Source organism: Eublepharis macularius, chromosome 7 (genome assembly GCF_028583425.1).
Source record: "Eublepharis macularius isolate TG4126 chromosome 7, MPM_Emac_v1.0, whole genome shotgun sequence".
Lineage (NCBI taxonomy): Eukaryota > Metazoa > Chordata > Lepidosauria > Squamata > Eublepharidae > Eublepharis > Eublepharis macularius.
Window position 1 is genome coordinate 114,276,531 of NC_072796.1, and position 27,912 is coordinate 114,304,442.

The 27,912-nt window shown below is 38.8% G+C and overlaps 1 protein-coding gene across 39 annotated transcripts in view; it reads left to right on the plus strand.

Moving 5' to 3' along the window:
• The window catches only part of RIMS2 (regulating synaptic membrane exocytosis 2), a 624,467-nt gene that overhangs the window by 475,958 nt on the left and 120,597 nt on the right, over positions 1–27,912 (plus strand). For 6 of the 39 annotated variants that reach the window (XM_054984426.1, XM_054984425.1, XM_054984424.1 and 3 more), the window contains one exon: positions 1,783–1,815. The exons of 19 other annotated variants lie outside the window; for them this stretch is intronic. In XM_054984426.1, the coding sequence (XP_054840401.1) occupies positions 1,783–1,815 (33 nt within the window). Of the gene's footprint in view, positions 1–1,782; positions 1,816–8,108; positions 8,151–15,321; positions 15,412–19,364; positions 19,407–27,912 lie in introns of all 39 variants that reach the window. 14 more of the 39 variants (XM_054984412.1, XM_054984402.1, XM_054984408.1 and 11 more) reach the window with 5 other exon arrangements.

Genomic DNA, 27,912 nt, shown 5'->3' on the forward strand with positions numbered 1-27,912 from the left:
CACTTCAATTCCCACCCCACTGCCTGAAGTTACATTGAGGGGAGGAAGGGGGCAGGGAGGATGGATGGGGCGCCACTTGATACATTTGCAGGGATGTGTGAGTGGACATGTGTGACAGGGAATTGAGAGAGGGGCTATGGCAATGTCAGTCAGGCATGCAAACACAGAAGTTTGTTGTTTTTCAACACGTTTTATTAAACTGGAAGAAGTGAGGGAGCGGAGGCCTTTTGCGCAGTCCTCATTCTGCGCTCCCAGGGGTGAGGCTGAGATTCTGACTAGCTTGAGATATTGCTTCCTGGGCTGGATCTGAATGACACTCGCTGAGGATTACGGGGGGGCACGGGTGAAGCAGACATGCTCGGTCGTCTCCGGGACGAGTCACAATGTGCCTGCAAGGGAAAGACCCACATGTGTTGCAAGTAACCCAGCCCAGTCCATGGCCGAGCCAAAGCCCACACTACAACATCTGAGAAGATGCACATAGTAGAGAGTGGCAGCAGCAGCGGCAGCGACCAGCTGATGAAAGACCCTCTGGCGAGGAAGCGCTCTGCCTTGGGGTGATTTTACCTTTAAGGGAGAAAGTGACCAGGTAGTTACAAACACCTGGTCAAGAGTAGTTTTCTGGGGCAGGCAGGGGCTGCTGCCACCATCCTCTTCCCCGCCAAGGCTAGCAGTCAGGCGAGTTCAGGTGATGGAGCAGCCAGCACAAATCAGCGAGCCAGCTTAGCCACCGCCCCATCTCCTTCTTACCTGTAAGTGCTACCTCGCTCCTTACTGAGATGGAACTTCAGAGTCAGATAACCTGCAAGGAAACATGAGTGGGTTTTGTTAGTTAGCGAGACATTCTGGACTTTGCCCTTCTTCCCCTGAGTGAGTGCAAAGTTCTCCCACTTTTCTCGCAAAGTCCCCATTGTGCACTCAGTGCCTACCACTGTGAGTACCCTCCCGCCTCGTGCTCAAAGTACCCATGGCAGAAGTTCGAGGGGCAGAGCCTTTGGCCACGTGCTCACTTACTTGAGGTTATGAGCCGTGTAGCCAGATGTTTTGTAGGGTGAGTGAGCAGGTGATTGGGTGTGGGGAGGGGGGCTCGTCCGCCCCGGAAGTGATTGACCCCCCCGTGGTAGTTCCCACCCTATGCTCTTTCAGGCTGTGTGGGCGGGGCGGAGCGCTTGGAGAGGGGGCCGAGTTTTCCCTGGCAATGGGCCTCTATGGGCTACGCCACCTTTTTCTGTGGCGTAGCTGTTTTGTGCTTCTGTGGGTGTTCCCGCGCCTGGCGGGGCTTAGGGAGCAAACTAACTCTGACCCCGCCCTCTACCCTGCCCCCTCCTGACCTGGCGTGGGGCCCTGCGCTGTGTCTCCACCTCCGCCCGCCCGCCCGCCCGCCCACCAAGCGTTTCCGCTAGCAGAGGCCCGGCAGTGGTAGCACGCCTTGTGCCACCGCCAGTGGAAGGGTATTTGCGTCCACATAGGAACCACTTATGCCCACTTAAGCCTTGGTTCTCTCCCTATGCACTTCCCCCCTTCTTAGGATTGGGCTGTTAAACTTAGATTTAAACTCTGCTTTTTAGATTTAAAAAAGAGATCTTATAGCATTTATAAAGGCAAAGTATAAAGTACATTTTCAGTATTAACATGGAGAGTACAGAGACAGTCCTACAAAATTCAACTTAATTGCTTAGTTGAGCATCTTTCCTTCACATGAAGATATATTTTGTGCCATTCTTGCTGGCATTTTTATTCTTTATACTTTGGTTCCCTTTTCTGTTTTACATTTTCACCTAGGGTATGGAGACAAGGAGATAGAACCTTATGAAGGTTTGTACATAAATAAGGGTTTGTTTTCTACAATATGCAAAAAATAAACTCAGGTGCAATTGATGTCAGAATCAATTATAGAGAATCAGTGAAATAAATTTTATGATGTATGCATTCTACAAAAGACACATTTGTAACTTATCCATGGTTCTAGGTAAATAGCATTACTGAGCTGTGTCCCATAGTTTAGAATGCATTAATTAAGCATATAATAGTTCTTTTTGAAAATCCAACCATATACTCATTTCACAGGTAATGTGGAATTTATGTGTAAAAGAAGTTATTTATCAATCACATGTATGCATCTAAAGAAGTTGGATCTAGTCTGTGACATCTTTTGCTGAAATAAAATGTTTTCAGTCCTTAAGATGCCACAAGACTCCTGTTTATTTTTACTGCAACAGACTAATATGTGACACCCAAAACTAGGGTTCAAATCCTGGTTAATGTCAAACTCTGATTAGTGTTTTCCATGGTTAAAGTTGTGTGGAGGTGAACCTTAATCATGGTTAATTCAAGCATTCATCTGGAAGAGGGGAAAGAGAATATAGTCCCACATCTTATTCTTAACCCTGATCAAAGGATTAGGGCTCATTACAACTGTGTAGGCCCTGTGAGCTGATATGTTTTAACGATCTAGGAACTTTATCGATTGCAGCCAGTATTTATGTCACAGAATTTCTATATATGTTTTACCTTGGCCTGTCATGGGATTTTTCATTTATTATGTATATTGCAATAGTAGAATTTCATGAAAGAAAAAACTGTTCAGAGATCATTATCCTATTTTCTGATTTCCTATACTCTTTTATGTTTTGAAAATATGCCCGATGAAAAGGTAGATATGTCTGATGAAAGTTGAGAAAGTACATTATTGTACAAAAATCAGAATTCTTTCTATGCATGAGCAACTACCTTTTGGTAGTATGGGTAGTTTGGTTTTTTTATTTGGCGAATTGGAAGAATTTTTCATCTTCTAAAATACAGATTTTTAGTAACAAAACAGTCAAATGTGCGTATCGATTTGACTGAAGAGTATAATAAGATAGAGTCGTGCTTATATAATATAATAGAGTCATGCTAATTAGACTTAGATTTTGTGTGTGTTTGTGTTTTACTAACCCCCATTCCATGTCACAAACTGCTATGGGACATCTGTTCAAGAAATTCAAGTCAAAAGTTATATCTTTGATTGGTAGGACTATTTTCACTGTAAAGAAATACTCATTTACTGCATGCTGCATATTATGTGTCTAGTTCATTATTAGTGCTAAGTATGTCAAGCAGTAGGAGAAATTTTAATGTTGCCCTGAAAGCTACAACAGTTGCATTTCAGTAACAGTCTTATGCTAATAGACATATCCATCACACAGGTTTAATAGGATTGTGCAGCAAAAGAAAAAGTAAAATTTGGATCCGGATATCAGGAATATAAATATTTGGTATTTTTGATATCTAGATCAGATTCTCTAATTGGATTCAGTTTTATTAGAGAATTCCAAATATGTTTGGCTATTATTCCCTATGGGGGAAACTTTCCAGGGGACTGGGGACATTTTTCAAGTAAACTCCACCAAATTTGCAGGGAAACTAGTTCTTCCTGTATACTAAAGCACTCACAAGTTTCAGGAAGATTGAACCCAGGGGTCAAATTCTGTGAGCCCCTGAACAAGCTGCCCCAAGCTGCTCTCCTTTGTTTCCTATGGGGGGGGGAAACATTAGAAGGCTTTCATGGGCAAAGAAACCGTATCAAAGGGGCAATCTCTGGCCAAAAGTCAGCCCCAATGCAAGCTCCTTTGCCTATGCAACCTGAACCTATGAAGCTCAACAGAACCAAACTGAAGCAAGGGAATCCCACCAGAACCAAGCTGAAACAAGGAAACCAACATCAAACCAGTGACAAGGCAGAACAAAACCAATGGGTCTATGACATTCATTTCTCCCAGTTAGATTAAATCTTAGTGTATACATGATAGAACCAAACTGAAGGATGGGAACTAATATCAAATCTGAGACTCTCTCCTGACCAGTGTCAAACCCAAAAGCAAGGGGACCAACTTCAAACCATTGAATCCCTCCAAAACCAAACTGAAGCAAGGGACATTGTAACAAGTAAATAAAGAGCAAGCAAGCAAGCAACTGCTTAAGCAGCTTCCCCCCTCCCCCGCCCAGTAACTTTTAATAATATATAAAGAAACACTAGCCAGCAGCAAAGCAAGCAATTCTTGTCTTTAAACTAATACAACCAGAAAAGGCTGTCTCCTCAGTGCACATCCATTGCCAAATCACTTGTTCATTCTCGCTGAAATAAAGTAACAAAACAGGTTGGAGAAGCAGCTAGCCTGTTTCAGCCTGAAATAAAGTAATAAAAACAGCTGGAAGAAGCAGCCAGGCAGCTTTAAACTGGCTGAACTATGTTTGCTGGATAAAACTCAATATGTTTGGTTTTATCCAGCATTATTATTTGATATGTCAGTTTTATTCAGGATTCTCTAATTTGATTCGGTATACCTGGGTAATGCTGATTTATTTGGCATTATCCGGGTATATTCAGAATATCAATACTGAATTGCACATCCCTAATCTTTAGATGGATTGGACACAGTGCAGTGCAAATACAAGATGCTAGAGAGGCAGATCTTTCCCTGCCTTCTCTTCAAGAACCTTCTTATATCCAGCCGCTCAAAATAAAAGAGAAAAAAAGATGAGTGCTGGGATCAGGGGAAACTCGTGGACAAAATGCCACAAAGTGCAGGGGACTGGCATGAGGAGGAAAAACAGGACAAAATCACCCACAGCTACTATGCATGAGCAATTGTCATGAATATAGCTTGATAGTTGCTGGATATGACCAAGAAAGTCATAGAAGATGCCTTTGCACACAGAAACAGGGCTAGCCTGGCCCCATAACTAGATATGCCACAAAAGGAGTCTAGACGAGGCGTAGAGTAGAACAGCCTTGGAGAGGGGCATGAAACAGTAGAATAACATAGTTATATGGCCTTGTGTAGATTAGAAGAGCCTTGTATCATCAATATATATAAGTTAGTAAGTTAGCCAAGAACGTGAGCCTCTTTGAAGTGGGATAGAAAACTATTGTTAGGAGAAAGTTCTGAAATATGAGAAGCTGAATTGATTGGGGGCTTCTTTCTAGAACAGGCTGCTTGCCTGTGATCTTATTTCTGGGTTACATTTTTGGACTCATATAAATTAATTATGTTCTTTGTGCATCACATGGTATCTGTGCATATACCTTTTTGGGGGGTTAAACCTTATCTTAAATACCTTGTGAATTGTCTACTGCTGCTATACTTTATGCTCATTATCTGCTTCCAACAACACTTTGCCAAATTTTGATTAATTTCTGAGTCCATGAAAGAAAATCAAAGAACTAATGTTAAAATTCTTTTCTCCATTTTTAAAGAAATCTTCTCAGTTGCATTGGAAAATAATGTTATCTTGTTCCATTGGTATCATCATGAAAATTAAGATCATATAATCTGTACGTGATTTATTTTATGTGCTCATACAAGTTTATCAAAGGACAGTAAAATCTCTTTTTTCTTGAGTGTTCCATTGATCAGTCTCAGAGCTATGGTCGTAGCTTGTGCTCATAAAGATATAGGGTGAAGCATACTGAGGACTGACCAAATTGTTTTATACAAACCCTGGAGCTGCTGAGTATAAAATGGCTGCATCTTCTGCTTCATCAGCTCTTATTTCTTTAAGTCTCCATCTATCAACATATGATGATAATTTCTTTATGAAAACAAAAGTTACAGCCATGTTTCTAGCTAGGTGGAAATAGACTACCCAGAATGAAAAGCAGAATGGCCATATTCTACTATTTTGTACTCTGATATACTTCACATGTACAGTGAAATCTTGAGCAGAGGTACTCCAGTAACTCTGCTTAAGATTTCACTGGTAGAGAATTTATTCTTTTTATTTACTTGTGTAATTCTTGTCACATGAGAGAAATTAATTAATCTGAAATATGTACTTTATAATCTGAATTGTATGGTTACATGGCTGAGGTTAACTTACCCTTATCAACATACTGAATTTACACTATAGTGAAGAGAAAAATGTTAATAATATTTTTAATATATAATAAGGAAGAGGTTCTGGGTCAGGTTCTGGCATAGCTTGGTTGGAACTAATGATTTGCTCATCTTACAACAGTTTGTATATTTTTCCTATAATTGTTTAAAGTTATTCATACAAATGTAAAATGAGATGAGTACATCTCAAACATAATATAGGGTTGCCAGCCCCAAATGGGAAATTCCTCAAAAGTAAAATGCTGTCTCCCTCCCCCCCACCCGGGCTATTTTATACTTCCCAAAATATCCCTTTTGCCATGAATTATTTTGTTAGCAAAAATGTGAGAAAGCATTAAATTTCATACTAACTTAAAACTATGATATTGTCCATAAATCTAAAGAATTCATTTTAAAAAGTAATGAAATTATTAATGGGGAAAATGTCTACATAAGCCCCTACTCCCCAAAAGACAATCCAGTCTTCAGCCCCCAGACTAGCTCAGCCTCTAGTGAATGGGAGTTTTTATAAATAATAGCTGCCTGCATGCGTAGTTCTGTGATCCAGCACTAGAGTTTGACATGGTCAGATATGTACTGAGCTTATCTACTGATCCCCGCATAGGGATCCATGTTGAATCTCCTGTTTCCGAATGGAAGGTCTGTTTGATGGTAGTAAAGAACACACTCTGTTCCCTCTAATGCAATCAGAGGCTTCTGGACAATCACTGTTTTATTATGGCAGCACAGCACAACCCTCTTGGATTCCACTGCACTCTATTGCAGCCCTTCCCATCAAGTAATGGGAGGCTACATCAGAGTCTTGGTAGTACTAGCAGTGCTGAAAGGTGAGTTGCACTACATTGCACCCAGGATCCTCTCTAGCAATGAAATGAGAGAGAACCTGTGCGATGATATAAGGTCTATAAGGTCATTTTCTGATTAGAGGATTGCTGAAGCTGGAGCACAACTTTTTCATATATCTTTGTTCCTCGTACTGCCAGTAGGGGTTAAAAAAAGAAGCCAAAGTTGCTTTCTACTGCAGCCCAGCTCACCAAATATCACTCTAGGTGTGCAGTATTATATTACAGGCTGTCTGGGTGATGTTCTGGTTTTTGGTGGGTGATGTGTTGGAACGTTTCCTTGTGGATCCTATCAACATTATCATTTGTGTTGATCCAGGTGGGATGAGAAGTTGAAGCTGTGATGAGGGAACTACGGTGAAGGAGACTGTAATAGAGCATGGAAAAGATATCTGGAACTGGGCCTGATATTTGATTATGACAAAACCTGTTTGGATTGTTGTTCACAGAATTCATTATTATATATATAGACAGCATCAATTAGTGCGTGGGACTAGGATCTGAGAAAACCAGATTAAAATCCCCGTGTTGCCATAAAGCTTGCAGGGTGACCCTCTGCCAGTCAGTCTCTCCTATCTTAACCTACCTTCCAGGGTTGTTTTGAGGATAAAATGAGGAGGGAAGAACATGTTTTTTAAAACTTTAACACAATGATACATAGAATGAAAGCTGTCTTGAGAACTTTTGAAGGAAAAGTGGCTAATAAAACAAATAAAATGAATACTGTACAAAAATTTTAAAATAAAAAGCAACCAGTCACAACTTTAAGGACCATAACACCTCAAGATCATATAACCAAAAAAAAAATCATTCAGCTTGATAACAAATCAAATGTCAAATGTAGCTGTTTTTATTCGTTTAAGAACAATATTCCAATTAATGACTATCTCTTTACTGTCCCAAAGCAGTTAACTTGGATAAGACCACCTTTGATTTATTTAACCAATCTTGGTTTTAGAAGACAAATTAGATTTCCATTTAGGACTTTGTAAGCCTCTTTTGGGTCCCGTTGGAGAGAAAAGCATGGTATACATGTCTAAATAAATAAATGAATTTGTTTTCTTTTACTATAGTAATTACCTTCTATTGCTTTTAGATTTTAGTAGAGCAAGTGAGAAGTATGCTACACAGTCGTCATTCTATTGCTGCATATTATGAATAGATGCTGTGGCTTCTGCATATTACCTTTTGGATCATTTTCAGTGAAATCCTAAGAAGAGTTGCTCCAGTCTAAGCCCATTGAAATCAATATACTTAAATTGGAGTAACTCTTCTTAGGATTGCACTTTGTGGATATATAAACATAAAGTTTAATGTTTGGGTGAACATTTTGTGTGCTATATCTTATTTACTTATTAATATTTCTTTATGTTTTTATGTTGTAAAGATTATGATGAAAGACAGCATACCTCTGTTAATGGGAGAAAAGGCAAGTTTATGTCATAGCAAGTAGATTGTGTCTGTGTACAGCTTAATTACTTGTGTTTTGTAGTGCATGTGTGAGTCTATTATCAGCTAAATTGATTTCCAGCAATCGATTCATCCATATTTAACCAATCTTTTCTCTTAATAATTCTCATAGTTATGATTTTAATGTATTCTACAAGTAATGCTTCCAATATTCAATGTTATTATAAAAACTGTGTATTTTGTGTAACTTTGAATATGAAACAGTAGCTAGGAAGTTTTGGCTACAATTCTGCACACGGTTATGCTGCTTAGTTTTATTGAATTATGGCATTTAAACATCCTGTGTTTATGTAGGCATTTAAAGGATTGTACCATTTAAATGCAATTGGTGAGATGAATTTTTAAATTTAAATTTTTAAATTGAATTCAAGATTTCAGTCTCTGAAGATAGTCGTTCTTAGCATGGGAACAATGATTCCCATTCCATATGGTCTTGTTTTTTAGCTTCTGTGTTCCATATGCAACTCTCATGTTTTCTAGTCCTTATCATGCAAATTATTCAAGTTTAGAGGGTGTGTATTTTGTGGGGGAAGAACCATGTTCAACTGAAACTTATTAGGATAATTCTACCTTGGGTGTTGCACTTATACTAGGGAAAGTGTCCCCTAACTTTTGTCAAATTACTTTGTGCTCTCAAGATCCAAATTTCACTCTTTACTATGTCTGTGAGTGTTGATAAAGGAGGTCTCCATCAAGCTGGAAAACCCAAAATGCTTCAGATAAACTTGCATTTTTGGGGTATGGGTAAATTGTTACAATAATACAACCCAAGGTACAGATTTATTATGCATTCTGTATAGAAGAACCTAGTGCTGAATTTTCCTTCACTAACTTTTGAAAAGCACATGAATAGAATAATAGGCAAACTAACATATAAAGGGTTGAGCAGATCCAAGAAGGACTGAACAACTTTGGTCCTACTGTGTTTTGTATGGAAAATGGAAGAAAAGGGGAAAGGAAAACTTGAGGGGAAGATACTAGGGAATTTTTAGGAAATCCTTCATAGAAAAAGGGAAGAAGCAATGGGTGTACTGTTGCATTAGGGAGAGGGGAGTGAACTCATATAACGCAAGGCTGAGGGAAAGGAAAGAAGACCAATGCTCAACCAGGCTCAGTATACATGAAGAGGGGAGAAACTGAAAGAGAAGCACATGAAAAAGAAAGCAGTGGTCCTGAAATATAGTAGTCTTAATCTTGGCTAACTACTTAACACACCTACAATTCTTTGAATCCAAAAAGTCTGAAACAACAGCCGAGGCTTCCTTTCATAGAACCATAAGTTTAGCTGGCCTCTTGAGGGATGAAAAATGGTTACTGGTGAACTTCCATTCTTTCTTGAGTTTTTTTGTACTTTAGCCAATAATTAGTCTTAAAATTCCATTTAATAGTCTGGCAAAGTGCATCATCATTGTGGATGAATTAAAAATTGAATTCAATATTTCAGTCTCTATTCATAAACTCAGAGACTACTAGTAGCATAAGTATATGCAGTCTAAGGTTATGGGGAGTGAAATAAATCTGATACAGAGCCTATTTTGATGCTTCTTCATTCCTAATATGAAACTGCTGTTTGGAGATACCAGCTCATAGATTTGGCCATGCCAGAAGAGAACCTGTCAGCTTATACTGGAACTGAGATCAGTTCCAGTTTAAGTGATGGTCCGCTCCTCTTGTGCAGCATACGTGAAGCGCAAAGGGATTTTGTGGAGGAAAAGGAATACTTTTTTGCTTGGTATCTATAGACTGCTTATAGTAGTCCAGAGCCTAGCAATATAACACTTTTCTGCTGTTAAAATAAAGCGATTTAATCATCCTTGAGGGAAAAGCAAGATGTTTTCCATCTCACACTTCAAATAAAATATGAGATAGAAATCATTTACTCGGGCCGCTGTCAGTTCGACATTAAAATAAAATTAAAATTCTGGTTTGTACCAGAAAAAACTAAATTATATACTTGTGGATTTGTTCATTCTGCATAACATATTGTACCTCTGCCAAGACTAAGAAACCATACTTTGACCTCTGGAAATCCTGTTTAGCCATCAAATGTAGTCTTCTGTGATTTTGGCAGTCGTGTTCACATTAAAGCCTATTTGAATGAGTACTTAACTTATGAAACTTTTTGATTTAAAAATGGAACAAAAGCAGAGATTTCCTAGAGGTTAGAGACAGTGTCTGATATCAAATTTTCAGTTTGAGTGGAATTGTGAAATACATACAATCTCATTCAATGGATTGGTGCACAAATACTTTCCTTACCACACGTCTTCTTTCTTCCTGATTGTTTTATATTGAAAGCGTATCCTGTTCTGTTGCCTTTACTGCTGACTGACCTTTTACATCCTGAGGAGTTAGCCGTGTTAGTCTGTAGTAGCAAAACCTTTTGCAGACTCTTAACATAAATTGTATTTTATATTACTATGCATTGGGTTGATCTTTCCTTTTGTAATTTCATTTATTTTGGTGGAACTACAAATTTCATTTATTTTGGTGGAACTGTTTCTTAACTGGCATTAACAGAAGGTATTGGTCCATGAACCAAATATTTCATCCTGAGCATTTGGAGTGAGATTGCCCATATTATAAAATACTGAAATGAAACCTTGATAAGACATTATCTGAAGAGTTTTTGTAAATGTTTTATCTGGAAAATGTGTCTCCTTGTCATATAGTAGGGATTGTGTATTGGAATGTGTAATTTTCAATAGAGGTACTTTAAAATGCCATACAATAAATGATGAGGGATGTAAATATTAGACTAGAAATATACTAAAGGTTGGTTTTAAATACATTGATAGATATCTAACACTTTGGGGATTGAACATACAGGTATGTTTTCATGTCATTTCAGTTTAATCTAGGAGCTCGTAGCATCTAAAATACAGTCTCCAATATGATTTTCTTCCCATAGCATCTGAGGAAGCGAGTTCTGTTTCACAAATGCTCGTGCGGGAATAATTTTTGTTAGTTTTTAAGGTGCCACTGGACTTTTGTTTTACTGAGCCTTTTTCATGATCGAAGTGAGAAAAAGATTTGGAATAACCCAAAACCCGAAGCAGCAAGCTGCTTTGGATTTGGGTTATTGGAATTGCTTCAGTATGTTTCGTAATGATTTGGAGGATACGGAAGTGAGGCCATCTACCCCCCTGAGCCCCCCAACTCCAACCCCATTTACCAAATCCTGAAGGCAGGAGCCGGCTCCTCCGCTGCCCGCGCTGCTTCCTCTGCCTACGCAGTGGCCAGCAGGGCAGCAGGGAAGGCCGCCACCGCTGCCACCTGCACCACTGCCATCAGGATGTCCCAGGTAAGTGGGGCAGTGGTGGGAAGGAGCCCTTTAAAAAGCCCCCAAAGTGACCCAAATCACTTTGGGAAGCTTTGATTTGGTATTTCTGAATCGGGGCCATCATACCAGCCCCGTTTCGGAAATACTGAATCTTTACAAATTGGGCCCGATTCATTTTTTTCCCCGAACCAGGAACCCGAAGTGCACACCCCTAGTTTCTATACCTGCTGATTTGCCTTTAGCTAAAATTTATAACACTGTGATTTAATTATACATTTTACTTACGTTTCTGTCAAAAACACTTCAAAAACTTGCATCCCATTCACTATTTTATTATTACCTGCACACTTTCATCAGTAAAGACTGGTTTATTTAGTGCAATATTATTCAAATAAAAATGTATAGGCTATTTATATCAAATATGCTATGCATTGTTGCTTTCAATTTTCTTTTTGCATTTCCTCCAAACCAAATTACCCCCCCCCCCCGACTTTTTAGCTGTGAAATAGGGAGAGCTTCCAACAGTTTATAGTATCCTGGAATAGAGGGAATTAAATTAGAGTTGAATATGCTGAAATAAATTAAGGTAATATTTAAGGTGCCACTAGACTCTTGTTTAATTAGCTGCAGCAGGCTAACACAGTTGGCTACCCTGCTGGAATTGCTGGTTCTAATATTTGTTCATTACTGTAAATTAAATTGAACTACCCTTTTTCCTTTTTTGAAGAAGAAACATAGGTTCGGATCCAGAAAACTGCAAATGGAGTTCTGCTTACAAAATAGATTCTTCCCACCACTTTCTCTCTTTTGCACTTCCCTCCACAACCAAAAAATTTGCTGGGTTGAGGAGCCCTAGGAAACTTTATTGGTTATATCACAAGTGGTTGCAGCTTGAATTGGGAATCTGTAAAAATTGCAGTTTCACAAAGTTTTCACTTTTCCATAACTTAGCAAAAGTCTGTTCCTTTAAAAAATATATAATTCCTATCTTCTGAAGTAGCTGACATGCCAAAATTCATTTTCACGCCACTCATTTTTTTCTTGTTGACTCCATTCTGAATGAACTGTGATAACTTCACAAGAAGTCTACTGATCAAAGGTGTGTACATCATTTGTACACTCTTGTTTCTTAGAAACATCTAGATTATGTACAATTGTGAAAGATTGATAATGCTATTATGTTTTTATCTCATGCTTCCTCTAAAACTCAGGTAGCACTTCACCCATACAAACAACTCTGTGTGTCAGGGGAGACTGGGAGGCAGTGACTAACCTAAATAAGCTTCATAGCTTAGTAAGGATTTGAATCCAGGTTTTCCCAGTGTTGTCCAACTCTTTAACCACTACAGAACTTTGTCTGTTTGTCTGAGATATCCATGGATGCTAGTGTCCATCCCACACATTGGAATAGTAGAATATTGTTTAAAATGTATTTCTTTCCTAACATTTCAACTTTTCTTGTGTTTTCCATTGATTTTTTTCAGAATTGCCAATACTGAGACCATCATAGTGTATTACTGAGCTACACACAGTGGTGTCTATTGGCAATGTTTTCTATCTCCATATATGGCAACACTGGCTGTTTCCAGCAAATGGGAGCTTCAAGTGAGCAATTAACTTTGGTTCTCAGAATCCATAAAATTAGATGGCTGTCTCATTCTACCTGGGACAAACTTCTTTCTTTGTGTTCTTACAAACTTAAATTCCAATCCAGTAGCTCAAAATCTGTAACATAAGATGAGTCACACTGATTCAAATACAAGAGACTGCTATTGACATCCCCCTATCCTGCTGAATCGAATGTGAGAAAGGGTAATGGAACTTCCACAGGCCAACATGTAATTTCAGATGTGGTCTCAGTTACTTTGTGGTAGACCCTACCTTTCTACATAAATATATATTTGAGTTAAAACAAAAAGTAACAATAAACTGATAAGAACATGCCAATAAAATAGGAATAAAACAGCAATAAACATATGATAAAAATATGATAAAAATGTAAAACAATATTGGATTAAGACTGGAAGGAAATCTTTAAAGACCAGCATTAAAAACAAGAACACTTTCTATAACAGCAGCGGGAAAAATTCAGTACACCAGATAAGTCCACAAGGGAGGAAAATCTAAAAGACTTGGGAAAGTGAAAATGTCTTCACCTGGTGCTTAAAATATTGTACATTTGACACTGGGAGAGCTTCTGGGAAAGGGTTTCTAGAACCTGAGCACCACCACCTCTGTTTCTTGTCTCTGTTTCTGTTTTTCATCTAGCCTCTGAAAGTGGTAGCACAGAGAGCAGATTATCTTAGTTGGTGGGTAGGTACAAGGTAAGGCTATCCTTCAAGTAACCTAGCCCTAATTCTTGAAAAGTTTTATAGGTAACAGGTGACTTAGAATTGTTCCCAGAAGCACACTGGTGGCCAACATAGACCCTTTAAAACTGGTGACATGTAGTACTTATAGTTTGTACCTGCTATCTTAGCTGCCACATTTTGAACGTTAAAGCTTCTGAACAGACTTCAAAGGCAACCCCACATAGAGTACATGCAGGGCTGGCGCTCCCATTGAGGCCAGGTAGGCGGTGGCCTGAGGTGCGGGGTGCCGGAGGGAGCGCCGGAGGAGGCGCGGGGGGTGGGAGCATGTGCCACAAAGCAGCAGCCTCCTATCCCTCCCACCCCGCACCACTGCCGCTGCCAGCACAAGCCCCTGGCCGGGCGCAGCCGCTGCGGGCAGGCATCTGTGGTGGTGCAGGCAACTGAGAGAGAGAGCTCGGAGGCTGCCCCACTGCAGCTATTGAAGCGGCGGTGGCGTGCACGCTCCCGTGATGATGTCACACGTGATGTCATCATGCAGGCCGGTGCGCGCGAGCTTGCGTGCGCATGGGGGGCACCCAGCCAGCTGGCCACGAGCGCAGCAATCCATTGTGCCGCCCTTGAGCACATGGGTGTAATCAGCATGTATAACTGGCTGAATCACATCTGGCAAATTAGCTGAAGGTAATTTAATGACTGTTTTTATGCAGAAAGCTATTCCTCCATCTATAGCCTCCAGTTTGAAAGTACCCTGAAGTACTTACTCATTTAGTGCAAATACAATCCCAATCCAGAACAGGAAAACTACCTTTGGTAGGTTTATTTGGCAACAAGTATACTATATTTCAGTTTGGAACTAAGTATAATGAGTGCACATGATACACAATGAATTTATAGGGGTTCACTATGTTAAGATCTGGTAGTTATTCTTAAAAATGCATATTTGTTCTGATGTAGCAAGGCAGTCCTCATTTTTAGCCTATCTGAGTTTTAAAAATACATACTGACTTGGATCCTACCTGCAACTTCCACAGAAGGAGGAAACTTCTGTTTGCAGAACATGACTTCACTACCTCCCTTGTCCTGCTGCAGTCTAAAATGTTGAAAAACTGAAATGCTACTTCTGAGTAATCCACAGGAATAGCTTGGGGGAAGGAGGATCAGAAGTCTGCTAGAGAGAAGAGGGAAATTGGCAACAATCACCCTCTATTCCCTGTGGAAATTTAAACAGAATCCAAGCCATTGTCTTTTATTTAGATTTTCATCTATTTTAAGCATATTCTGAATATTTTGTGATGGGACAGGATACATTAAAATAAAACATTTATCAAAAACATTACAGTGCTAATATTGAATTGGCTATTTAATTAAAAGAAAGCTCCCAACTTGAATATATTAACATGCTTGTAAAACATAAGTTTTAACCCTTCCAGAGACTGATTGCCACTTTACAATAAACTGCATCAAATTATGTTAGGTATCTTATAGAAGTTACTTAATGTTTCTGACAAGCTCTGATTTCTTTTGGTTTACGCTAGAAGTTACATGGGAAGACCAGCAGAAAAAGGTGAATGGTACAGTAACTGATGACAAATCATTGCCGAAAAAGAAACATCATACTGAGCCAGGTTTGTCAGGATTTGGAAAACCACCTGAAAGCATGAGACTATAAAATAGTTACATTTCATGCTTTTTGTAATAAGTGTGTGCTTAATGTCCCTTATTTTTTTCACTTTGTTAATTTTTTTAGTATGTAGAAACTATCTAGATTAGTGTTGTGGCACAGTTTCTTTTTTTAGAGTAGCGAAAGTAGAGCCATGTGATAGAATGCACATCAATTAGAAAAAATTCTTGGTTTAAATTAGTACTGACCTTCCTTTTTAAAATGTTCAGTTTTCTTTGTCATTATCTATACAAATTAAAATATGTATATGGTTCTTTTAACATCCTATCAGTACAATGCTAAGCATTTTTACTCAAAAGAAAGTCTCACTGTGCTCCATGGGGCTTGCTCTCTAATAAATGTGCTTAGGATTGCTGTTTAGCATTTTATAAGGTTGGTATGGGTTTATTGGTCTTTGAGGGATCACTGTGTGGAACAGTGTGAAAATATTGTAAAGACAGGAAGAACAGTAAGGGGAGGAGAATGAGTAAAAAGAAAACAAGAGTTGGGAGTAAGAGCAAGTGAGAGAGGAAGATAAATGAATAATAGTGTTTGGAGGTGAGTGTACCAGGGCTGTTAGGTATAGGATGGAAAGCAATCATATAATTAACAAGAATTAACCAGTTTAGCTAGCCATTGTTGCATATGAAAGTGGTAGAGTGAGCATATTGAGAGTACATTTGGTGAAGAAAATGTGGAGATTTAAGAAATATTATGGATTAAGATGGGTTACAAGACATGACTTGTAAATGCAAAGGGATTTTAAAAAAAAAATCCTTATTGGGATTCTGAAGAAATCACTTCCATGACATTTCTTTCTTCTTCTCCCTTCCCATAAATTGTTACAGTGGGTGTGTGAGCTGCTATTTTCAAGGAATTATGCTCAGTTAAGGGTTGATCAGGCTGAAAATGGTCATTTCAGTTCAATTCCTTTCCCCCTTCCAGTTCTGAAGCTTCTTCCCTCTCCATTTTGCATATAAGATATCTCAAGGGTACAGAATAGATAGTAGATGCCAGATTTATGACAGTATAAGAGAAGCTGCACTTCCTGCATGTAGTACAAATTACTTCAGATCTCTTAAAATTTTCTCCTTTTGCTACTTCTTGGGTAGCAAGCAACATCAGATAGTGGCAAAGGAAGAATATTTTAATAGCGCGGAAATAATTTGTGCTACTTTTGGGAAGTGCAGCTTCTTTTACACTGCCATAAATCTGGCATCTACAATTTCCCACTGTGAGTTGTTAATCCAAAATTCTACAGGCAATCTTGGTCTGATGGCCCAGTGAGTACTGTGAACACCCAAGGAAAGGCAACTTCTTCCTTAAAGGAACCCAGTGAACAATCTATGAAATTTCATAACAACACCTCAACTTTATCTCATGATTTGAAGATCTGACTTTTTAAATATGTGATTAAGATTTTGGAAACCTCTTATGTACAGAACAGAAAGGATTAATAAAGCACAATGTTCTGTGGAACACACAGATCATTTTTGTACTGCCTTATCCATATACAGTTAATTGATGATATTAATGTTTTATAGCCAGATAACTGCATAAAACGGCGACAGTATGAAAATAAAGGTGCTATATAGGCTTTACATCACTGTTTTTGGGCTGTGTCTAACAATGCAGTCCCATACAGAGTTACAGCATTCTAATCCCATCGATGTCAGTTAGTTTAGACTAAAATAACAGGATAGGTTTGTACAGTAAATCTTGGTCCTCTGGATAGCTGGATTGTATTGAAAGCTGGATTATGCTTAGAAATAATTTATTAGCTGCACTTATTGGGATTTGAGGACTTTACTATCTTTCTGAAATTTCAAGGATTAAGTACTGTAATATCCTTTGTATGGGATCTGCATGAACAGTACTGGAAACTTCCATTGGTATAATATACAACCACAAGTATACAACAATAAAAACATATTTAGCCATTCTGTGATATATGCATTGGCTGTCAGGTATATGCTAGTGGAGAGTGGTCACCTAAAAAAAATCTTTCATGGCCTGCCCCACCCCATACTTGCGTGAAATCTGTACTTCAGCCCTATTTGAGATCCATAAATGTGATTGAGAGTATGGGATATAATATAAAGAGAGAAAATTGCAGAATATAAACTATATGAGGCTATATAGTAACTCCTCAGTTATAGCTCTGATCCTGAGGAACTTATTGATTATAGGAAATGTCTTGTTCAGATGCTGAAATTTCCGTCCATTTCTTTCTTTTGTAAGTTAGCCTGAGTCCTTGCAAGTAAGCAGGATACCAACGTGACAAACAGTCAAAAATTGTTTGAATTTATTGGTTTTATCTGTTTTTTAATCTATAAATAATTTCCAGGTATCACACATAGTAAAAGATGTTTGCTAGTTTTACTCTTTATGTTAATTTGTGTCTGGAACTGTTCCTTCCAAAAAGTGACAGTAGATTTTAATAGACAAATTATCACAGTTCCAGCACCAAATATCAACATAATTTAAGTGCTACATTTCTTCCAAAACATGCTCAGAAAGGAAAACTTACATTTCTTATGCTCTTAGAAACAGATCTCTTCAATAAGGTGTCCTTGGTTGATTTTATAGTACAATAGAATATGAAAGAGAAGATTGTCTCTGATGATGCAGTCATATTCATATTTGCTTTGAAGTAAGCCCTACTGAAAAAACCGATGCTTCTGATTAAATATGCATAGGTTCATTATGCACTTTTAAGTAGGTCCCAGTGTATTTAGCGTTTTATGAGTAAACCTGTATCTTGATTTAAAATGTTTCCTTGGATGGCACAATAGGCATGCTCCCCCACCCCCGGGTTTCATCTGGCCTATTCACTGTTAGAATGAAATGTGTCATTCTAGATTCCACCAGGACATGAGGAAAGCTTCCAGCATTGGTGATTTGTGGACTGTTTGTCCCTGTGATCTGAAACCCTTTATCAACATCTTTTTGCTGACCAAACATGGAATAGATTATCCTCTTATATATCAGCATTTCCCCCTTTCTTCAGTGTGTCCACTAATGATCAGGTCATTCTAGAAAAAAGACTGATGGTAAAGTCTTGAATGGAAAATCTCTTGGTCCTTTTGATTTCCATAAGGAAGGTGGAATCGACCAAAACAATAGTGCCTTAAGGCCGATGTTTCATGATGATCACTTTTAATTTAAAATATCAGTTTCTTTATGTTCTTTACTTGTGTTAATTACTTATAAAGTAAATCAGATATATGAAAAACGTGTAAGTGATGGTAACATTAGAAATGATAGGCAAGAACCATAGAGGCTCTGAAACACATCTCTAGTTTTTACTTATCTAATACTGTAATCTGGGCCTGCTGGATTGACTAATATTTCAGTACTATTTCTGTGTTTAATTAGTATTCATTGTAGTTTGGCTTTTTATAAACCAGTGGCTTTGTTTCCTCTTCCAGATAAAGTGATATCCTCTCTCCCCTCCCCCCCCCATTTTCCTGCTATTTAATATTGGTTTAACTTTAGAAAAACATATTTTAAACCATCTGATAATATTATTATGGGGAAAGCTCAAAGTTAATTTTTAACTTTAGGCCAGAGGAATGTTGTATACTGAATATTCCTGAACTAAACTGAATTTGCTAGTAAATGCATCTTTTTTTTCTGCATTTTTCCTCAGCCATGCTGGTGGGACAGCTGTAATAATGTGTTTACCCTCCTCAAGATTTTACACTAATCTTGTCTTTCTGATTCTTTCTAGTTCAAATAGACATTTTCTTCCTTTTAGTGTTTGCTGTGTTTTCTTTTTTTCCCCCATTGACTGAATGTGCACTGCAGGTTTCTTTCTCAAACAATTGTGGCCCTTTCCCTCAGTGTCAGTTTTTACCTTCTGAGTACATCCACTCACGTCCATCTTCTTTGTCTCTGTCTGTACATTACACAACGTGATCACAGAAGAAGTGGATTCATCAAGGAGAAGAAACCCAGGTGTGTCTCTTCTACTGATTTTCTCTGTTCTATTTTCCTTTTAGCTTGTCCTGTGATTTTTGACATAAACATTTCTCACATTTCTCTCATATGTGTCTACATACATGTATTCTTTCATTCTTCTTCATTTTATCACTATAAAAATGCAATCTTAGTTGTATATTATTTATTTTGACAGGATAAAAATGTGCTGGATATTTAAAAAAGCAGTTTTAATGGATTACATAAAGTTAGTTGGGAAAGAGAACTTTTTCCTACCTGTTTACTTGACTGGCATTATCTTCCGCTTATCAAATGTGTAGGTCTCAAGTTAAGCAATGTTAGTTACTGTTATTGCCTAGACTCTGGATTATCATTATTAATTTTTTTAGTTGGGTTAAAGAAATGCAAGCATGTTTAGAAAGAGGTTCTGTGAAATTTGAAGAAATCTATACCATTCCATTCCATGTTGTGAGAAGTAGCCCTTCCATTTTAAAGTCAGCCCTGGTATTAAAGTAGTACTGTCAATTGCTTAGGTTTCATGTAATAATAATTGGAAAGTATTTCAGTATAAAATAAGAATTAAATTGTGTAATGATAAGAACTGAGGTAGAGTTGTTTCCTGTTTTTAGGTAATATATGGATGGAAACAGTATTGAGGCAATCATGCCTTGCAGATAAAGTAACAGGCCAACAGCAATATGTCCCATAATTAATTCATGCAGATTTACCTTTGTTGAAAACTAAAATTCAGTTTTGACACCCATCTCATATCTTCATTGTCTTTTCCTGTGCACTTTATTTAATATAATGTGTATGTTGTTATTTTATTTGCATAATGATTCACAGCTATTCCTTCAAGAAGTGCAGAACTGTGTGTGTGGAGTTCAATTTATTTATCGCAAAAGCATAGTGACTTGCCCAAGGTTACCTGGTTTCTTTCATAGCTGAGCAGAGATTCCTGCCTGTTTTTACTTTATCTTAAGCCAATCTGTGTCTAAAGTTAACTGTATCACATTGGGTATCACTTGTCTTTTAAAAAGGAAGTTTCTAAATATTTATAAAGTAGCCTGTGTTTGCAGATTATCCTGTTCATGCCAGAACTGCAGAACAGAGCTAAAATAAAACTAAATATTAGGCCACTAATGACAAGATCAACATGGTTCCTGTGTTGACTCTAGAAGCGCCTTTTGCTGTAGTGTTTAAAATTTTGGTTTTTGATGTGGAGGGTCACCCAAATTCATCTGATCCATCTCTTAGATAACCATTCTCTATATAAAAACAAGATAGCTAAACCTTTGCTAAAAGCCACCCTATAACATCCCTTTGTCAAGCTACCCAGAGGCAGCAGTTTCTTATACCTCCATGCAAATTTGTGGGGCAAAGCAGATGAAAGCAGACCACTTCTTGCAACAAATAGCCTCTTGCTGTTCCTGGGCTGCTGCCAGGCTCTGGGCCAAGCTATTATTTATTACTGGTACCTTTCCTGCTGCCTGCTCAGGTAAGGTTTCTGGGAATGGTGTGGTAGGGATCTACCCCTTCATGTTCCAGGGCTGCTGCCAGGCACTGGGGCCAAGCTATTATTTATTATTGGTACATTTCCTGCTGCCTGCTCAGGTAGGGTTTCTGGGAGTGGTGTGGTAGGGATCTTGATGGCTAGAGGAGGGCTTGCTGGCCCCCACGAACAACGAACATGTTCGTGAACAGGTAATGTTCACCAATGTTCATTGTTCGTGGATGGCAACGAACAATGAACACCATGGTTTTTCTGTTCATGCCCATGTCTAGTTATAACTCCATGCAGAGGGATGGGGCAAGGCAAGTGAAAGCACTCTGCCTTCAGCAACAGTCTCTTGTTGATTCAAAGTCCCAATCCCTAATGTTTGAATTACTCCACTTATTTTAATGTTTTTCTTAATTATTGTCATTCAGACAAATTAAAATTCCAGTATGTTGGGTTGTGTTTCAGTTACTAGTTAGAAGTCAATGTATAGTTACAGTTTTAAAATCCTGTGTGTACATAGCACTGGAAAATTACAATGTAGTCCTGTGCAAAGTGACTCCACTCTGAGCCCATTCTACATACTTGGTTGATGGTACAATATTTTAGCCAGTGTTTACTGTTTTCAATTCTGTTAAGTTGGTTGTGTTACTCCAGGAATCTTACAGCCGGCTTTTCAACGCATTGGATTAATTTTAATAAAGTTTTCAAAACATGGAGGTTTTTATTCTTTTTTGGATGCAATCCAAAATTCAGATTATGGTTTTGCATTCAGAATGAGTGTCTTACTGATTTGAAAGCATCACAGCTGCACATGAGATTAATAAGGTATAAAAAGTGTATTTAGAATATGAAAACAATTGACAGAATTGAATGCTAACAAACCTTTCAGATGCAATAATATGTTTTAATTTACTATTCCCACAATTGACTATTAAAGAAATTTTGACTTTTCTCAGAAACAATGTTCTAAAGACAAAGGGATACTAAAAGAATGAATGTGCAAGTCTACAACAGATTTTTTATTATGGCAAGGTTTCTTCTTTTCTGATCGCATCTTTGGCACTGAATGAATAGTATATACTAGTTTCCTATACTTCTGCTGCTGCTACTACTATCTCTGTTAAACAATAACAGTGTGATTCAGAAGGTCATAAGCTTTTTATCCTTTAATGATTAGTTTGCAACCCACACAAAAGCGTAAGCCTTTTCTGTATATAAATTCTTCCTTTCAGCAGCAGCATTATCATCAACCTCACAGGATGATTTTCAGGATGAATTGTATCAGGAAGCATAGCCTGTGTGTTAAATGATACATGTGAACTTAATTCTATCATTTCGTAATGTTTGAAAGCTAGTGACCTGGTCTGCAGCCTCAGGATTGGCTGTCCTATACATTGAATGAGGTGGTGTCTAGTGCAAAAAAAAAAAAAAGAATATTCTGTTTTCTCATTAGAAAGTGCCTTATTTTACTGAGTGCACATACAGGGTCTGGGGAATGCATGAAGACTGTGTATTGAGTAGATAATGTTTGTAAGAAATACAAGAGAAAAGGGAACTGATTCTGGATCTGAAGCAAATAATGGATTCTATTCTAAGACATATCTGTGGTTTGACCATCATACACAAGTTCACACAATTGTAAAATAGCTATCATTGTATGGCTACATAGTCACAATCATTAAACCAAATTAAAAATTCCACTTCATATGTAAGCATAACTGAAAGGATAGGGGAAATAGACCTTTTATCACTTTAATCACCATGCTTGTTAATGTAACAGGGTGCTTATATGAGTTATCAGTGTTGAGGAATTCTGTATATATTCCCGTGGGAAGATTGAAATATAGTAGCATTAGAGAACTTGGATCTCCATGTTCCTAGTCCTGAATAGATATGGGCACGAACCAGGAAAAAACCGAACTGTGCGGTTTGTGGTTCATGGCATTTTCATGAACCACAAACCACGAACTCCATGAACCAGGGCAAGTTCACTAACTGGTTCGTGGTTCGTGGGGTTTAAATGCCCCTTTCCGGCCGCTTGACAGCAGCAGGGAAAGAGGCATTTAAACCCACCGATCAGCTGCTTGTCAAGGAGATCCCCAACAAGCAGATGATTAATTAAACAGCGGGGCTTGGCTGCCCAGCCAGAAGTTCCTGGCCAGCCAGCCAAACCTTGTTGTTTAAATGGCCATTTCCCCGCCACTGCGAGCAGTGTGGAAATGCCCATTTAAAGAGTGGGTGAGATTTGGCTGGCCGGCCAGGAGTTCCCAGCTGGCTAGCCAAGCCCCACCCCCTGGGTTAAATGGCCATTTCCCCACCGCTCCAAACGGAAATGGCCATTCAAATAGTGGGGCTTGGCTGGCCATTTCCCTGCTCTGAGCGGCAGGGAAATGGCCATTCAAAGAGCAGGTGAGGTTTGGCTGGCCAGCTGGGAGTTCCCAGCCAGCAAGCCAAGCCCCACCCCCGTGTTAAATGGCCGTTTCCCTGCCGCTCAGACCAGTAGACCAGTTCATGGAAGTTCGTGGAAACAAGCTTCCATGAACGACTGGTTCACAAACCATGAACCGGGCTGGTTCATGGATTTTTTTGGTTCGTATTCCAGTTCGTGCCCACCTCTAATTCTGAATTCTAAACAATATACTGCAACTACTTACGATATATTACATTAAAATAATAATAAATTCTGACCATCTGTTAGGTCAGAATTCCATAAGATCATATTAAATCTTCTAAATTTATTTAAATGCTTTTCTTGATCATTAATGACTTACTGTCTGCTAGGATTGTCAACTCTGGATTGGGAAATTCCTGGAGATTTGAGACTGGAATCTGGGGAAGGGAGGGACCTCAGACAGGCATAATACCATTGAGTCCACTCTCCAAAGCAGCCATTTTCTCCTGGGGAATTGATCTCTGTCATCTGGAGATCACTTGTAATTCTGTGAGACCTCAAGGCCCCAAGTGGAGATTAGCAGATCTGCCCGTCTATTTAGATTTGTCAAGCCTCTCTGAAGCTGTTGAAGAAAGCCTTCCATTTCTAGTTAAATAATGTTTCCCCCACCCCAAACACACATCACTTGTAGAATAGTTTTGAGTTCTAAGGAATTCTTTGCCACTCAAGTATATGCCAGGGCGTTAATGCATTCTGGCATATGTTGTCTCAAACGCCATTTACATCCCCACAGAGCAATTAATCTCTCATGATGGCTAAGTACAGTGTGGTGTAGAGGTTAGAGTGTCAAACTAGGATTTGGGATGCTCAGGTTCAAATCCACCCTCTGCCATGGATGATTTTTGGGTGTCACACATTCCAGCCTAATCAACCTTACAGGGTTGTTGTAAGGATAAAGTGGAAAAGAAGAGAACAATGTAAGCCATCAGGAAGAAAGATGGGTTATAAGCATAATAAACGTATAAAAGTAAATAAATCTAATCATACAGCATTCAAACATTGTGTTTAAAACAAAAGTCTTGTTTTCCTTTGGCAGATGCTATATAGACAAATGGTTTCCTACCTAAGCCACATTCTGTAGGCAACTGTTAAAAGGAATGTCAGATCTTAATCAGACCTCACTTACCAAGTCATAAAAATGATCTTGAAACAAAGCTTTGTAATGCTGCAGTAAACAAGGGCTTTCTGCCCAGATTTCAGTATGCCAACACCATAGGAAAAGTTTGCAGGAGATTAAAGAGGAAAATTATTTCATTTTGTGGGATACTTGAAAAACATCTGCAGCAGGAGGGTGGAATGTTGAGCTCTGAAGGTAGAAATCCTTCTGCCCATGGAAAGGTTCCAGCGGATCCAAGGTGTTATTTTCCGCCAGGTAATCAGGAGGCTTGAAGGGGGAAAAATCCAATTCCTTTTTGAATTCTACATTTAATCATGATTTTTTTCTCCTTTAATGATTAGTTTGCAACCCACACAAAATCTGAATGAATATATGTCCTGTACAAAATCCCTAAATTACTGCTACTATCACAGTTTATCTAGGCTCATTGTGTTCTTTGTGTTTAGACAGTGATATGTCATGGTGGAATAGTTTATACATAGGATGTATTTTTTAAATGTAACTACAGATTTTTCTGATTTTAAAAAATGCATAGGCCTTTTGTTTCCTGTGTTGTTCCCTTCTGAAACTTAGACATGCTACAAATCAAAAATTTAAAATAACATTCATGTTTATCTCTTGTATTGTGCTTCTCAAATTGCTGGGCACCTTAGTAACAAAAAATTTACTGACTTCAGCTGTGGATTCAAATATTTCAAAGAAAATATGTTCCCTAGTTTCAGATGAGTGGATCCCAAAATTAGTTTTTCAGAGAGACTTAAAGCAGCTCAGTATAATCTGCAAACATAGGTACCTCTGATGCAGCTCCTGGAAATTCCCCGTCCTCCACTTTGGGTTATTTTTTCTTATATATACATGAAGGGGGAAGTTCCATATCCTTTTACTCTGTGTACTATGCCATTAGTGGTCAAATTTATTTTACCACTTTGGGGGGAAAAGACATTTTCCTATCTCCCTATCTGATAGGCCCAAGTATCTTTTTATATCGGACATTTATTGTATAATATTTGTGAGTTTGCACAGTGATGAAAGAATGCTGTAAATAATATTTTCTTGGTGTGGATTTAAACTGGCTGTGTTGTTGGTTGTAAACCTATAAGTCAATAATTTTTAGTCCGATATGTGAAAATTAAATGCAGAAAACAATGTATTATCATACATTAATTTGATTATTGTTTGATAATATGTATGATTTAATATTCACTCAAATGCAGTAAATTAATAATTTAATAAGTAGTACATTGGATTTGTATAACCAAATCATAACAGATTATTTTATTTCAATTGAATGTATTTTTTGTATCCTGAAGTACTTTTTATATATCTGTTTTTATAGTTGCCCTGGAAGAAGGATATCATGTCCAATACATGTTGCACTTGTCATTTAAACTGTGTATCTAACATTGATGCCAGATATGATGCTAATGGCACAATGGTGATTGCTGATGTGTTCCCTGTTGCTCACATGCTTCTTCCCCCGAATACCTCTTCCCAAAGCAAAGAACAAATCTTGGCTTTCCTCTGCCTCTTTAGAACAGGAGGTGCTTCAGAAGACCTAAGAGCCATTTTGTGATTCCCCCCCCATTGGCAGCCATTTTGTGATTGGTCCTACCTCCAATGGCAGCCATGTTGTAGTGGCCCACTACTCTTTCATAAGGATAGGTTCAGGTTGGGGGACCCCTGTTGAGAAGTCCTCCTTTCATTTTTTTCATGCTTTTTATTGGTGCTCCCCATTTGTTTCTTACCTGATGAGATAACACAGAGAAGCACATCAGTTATTCCCAGGCTACACTTCAGGCTCTTTTGAGTATCTCAAAAGATGTTAGCAGGACTGCTCAGGACATACTTTTTCATGCTCAAGATGTAATTAATCCTATTATCTTGCTAATGGAAATGGACATTTCTCTATAGTCTTACATCCTCCAAGCCAATGGTTACTCACATAGTCTGCTCTTATAATTATTAATCATGTCATTTAACCAGTTTTGCTGTGGCGATCCTGATGCCCCAGCCAGCTCTGCAGAGGCTAGGAGGTTTCTCCAAACTCCTGATGGCCCATCTGAAGGTGGGCTGCAGGGAGTGAGGGGATGGCAATGGTAGGGCAGGACCAAGATCATGCAGCATGAGATTTAAAGGGGTCAGCAGGGGATGCCAGGGAGGAGGTGGAGGGAAGGAGGCTAGAGATGAGCCTTAGGCTAGGTGAGACAGTGGGAACAAGGGCAAGGAGCAGCCCCAACAGCAGTGACAGTTGCCAGACTAGGCAGACCAGCTAGGAGGACAGAGCAAAAACTTCTCCCTGGGATAAGGAAAAGGGCATTGGGGGAGGAGAGGGATGGCCAAAGCAAACCGAGGCAGAAGTCGCCCAGGGCAATACTGCCAAGGCCAGGAGTTCCCAGGAAAAGGAGTCATTGCAGCCAACTGCCTGGGAATGAGCAGAGAAAGGTGTTACTGCCACCACAGGAAACTGCAGCTGGCACTTAAAGGAAGAGGGCAAGTGATGGAGGCTGGGGCAAGGGATGAGCACAACAGCACTTGTGATGACTGGAAGAAGGCTGAGGAAGAGAAAGAGGCACCCATTACTCAGAGAAAGGTGGGAGGCCTAGTCTGAAGCCTGGGGGGAATACATGGCATGAGTAAAAATGGAAGAAATAGAGGATGTTTCATGAAAGTGAATTAAGGGGATCAACATCAAACCAGAGAATCATGTCAAAGCAGAGGATTTCACCCAAACCAAACTTAAGTAAGGGAAACTATTGCAACTTAGGCCAACTGAGCCAGTGTCACTCACAGAAGCCAGGTATACAAGGAGAGTTCCTACATGGATTGGCCACATACCCCCCCCCCACATACCTGTGCCTCATTCCCCCTCCCTACTCCCCCTCTCCTTTTGGAAAAAGAACAGGAGACGCCAAGGAAGAAGTGAGCCAAAGGCTAAAGCCATGTTTCCTGGACTAATCCAAATTAATGCTGGGGTCTGGATCCAGGTTCCTAGATCAGATTCAGGATTCTCTGGTTTGATTTAGGAAAGCCAGATTTAGCCAGATTGGCAAAAAATCTGTCTTTTCCCCTGAATCCCAGATCTGGGTTGCACATCCCTAGAAGATAAAAGAATCATATGAGCCACCTTAGATCCCCATTGGGTAGAAAAGTGGGGTATAAATGGCATGAGTAAATAAATGAATGGGTCAAGGCAAATTGTAGCTAGTTTTCTTCATTATCAGAACTGCACTCAACAGTGAAGGGGAAGAGGCAGACGAAGTAAATACATAAGTCTCTGGACTTCCGGGTTCCTTCTTGGAACAAATAAAGCATAGTTGTCAGAATACAGTGTTTGTGTCTCCATTAAAGAACAAAGCATAGTATTCATAAATATCAGGCACAATAATTATCTTCACAATTTTCTGTATAAATTACTACTAATTAAAGATCATTTGCATATTATGAAGTTGCATCA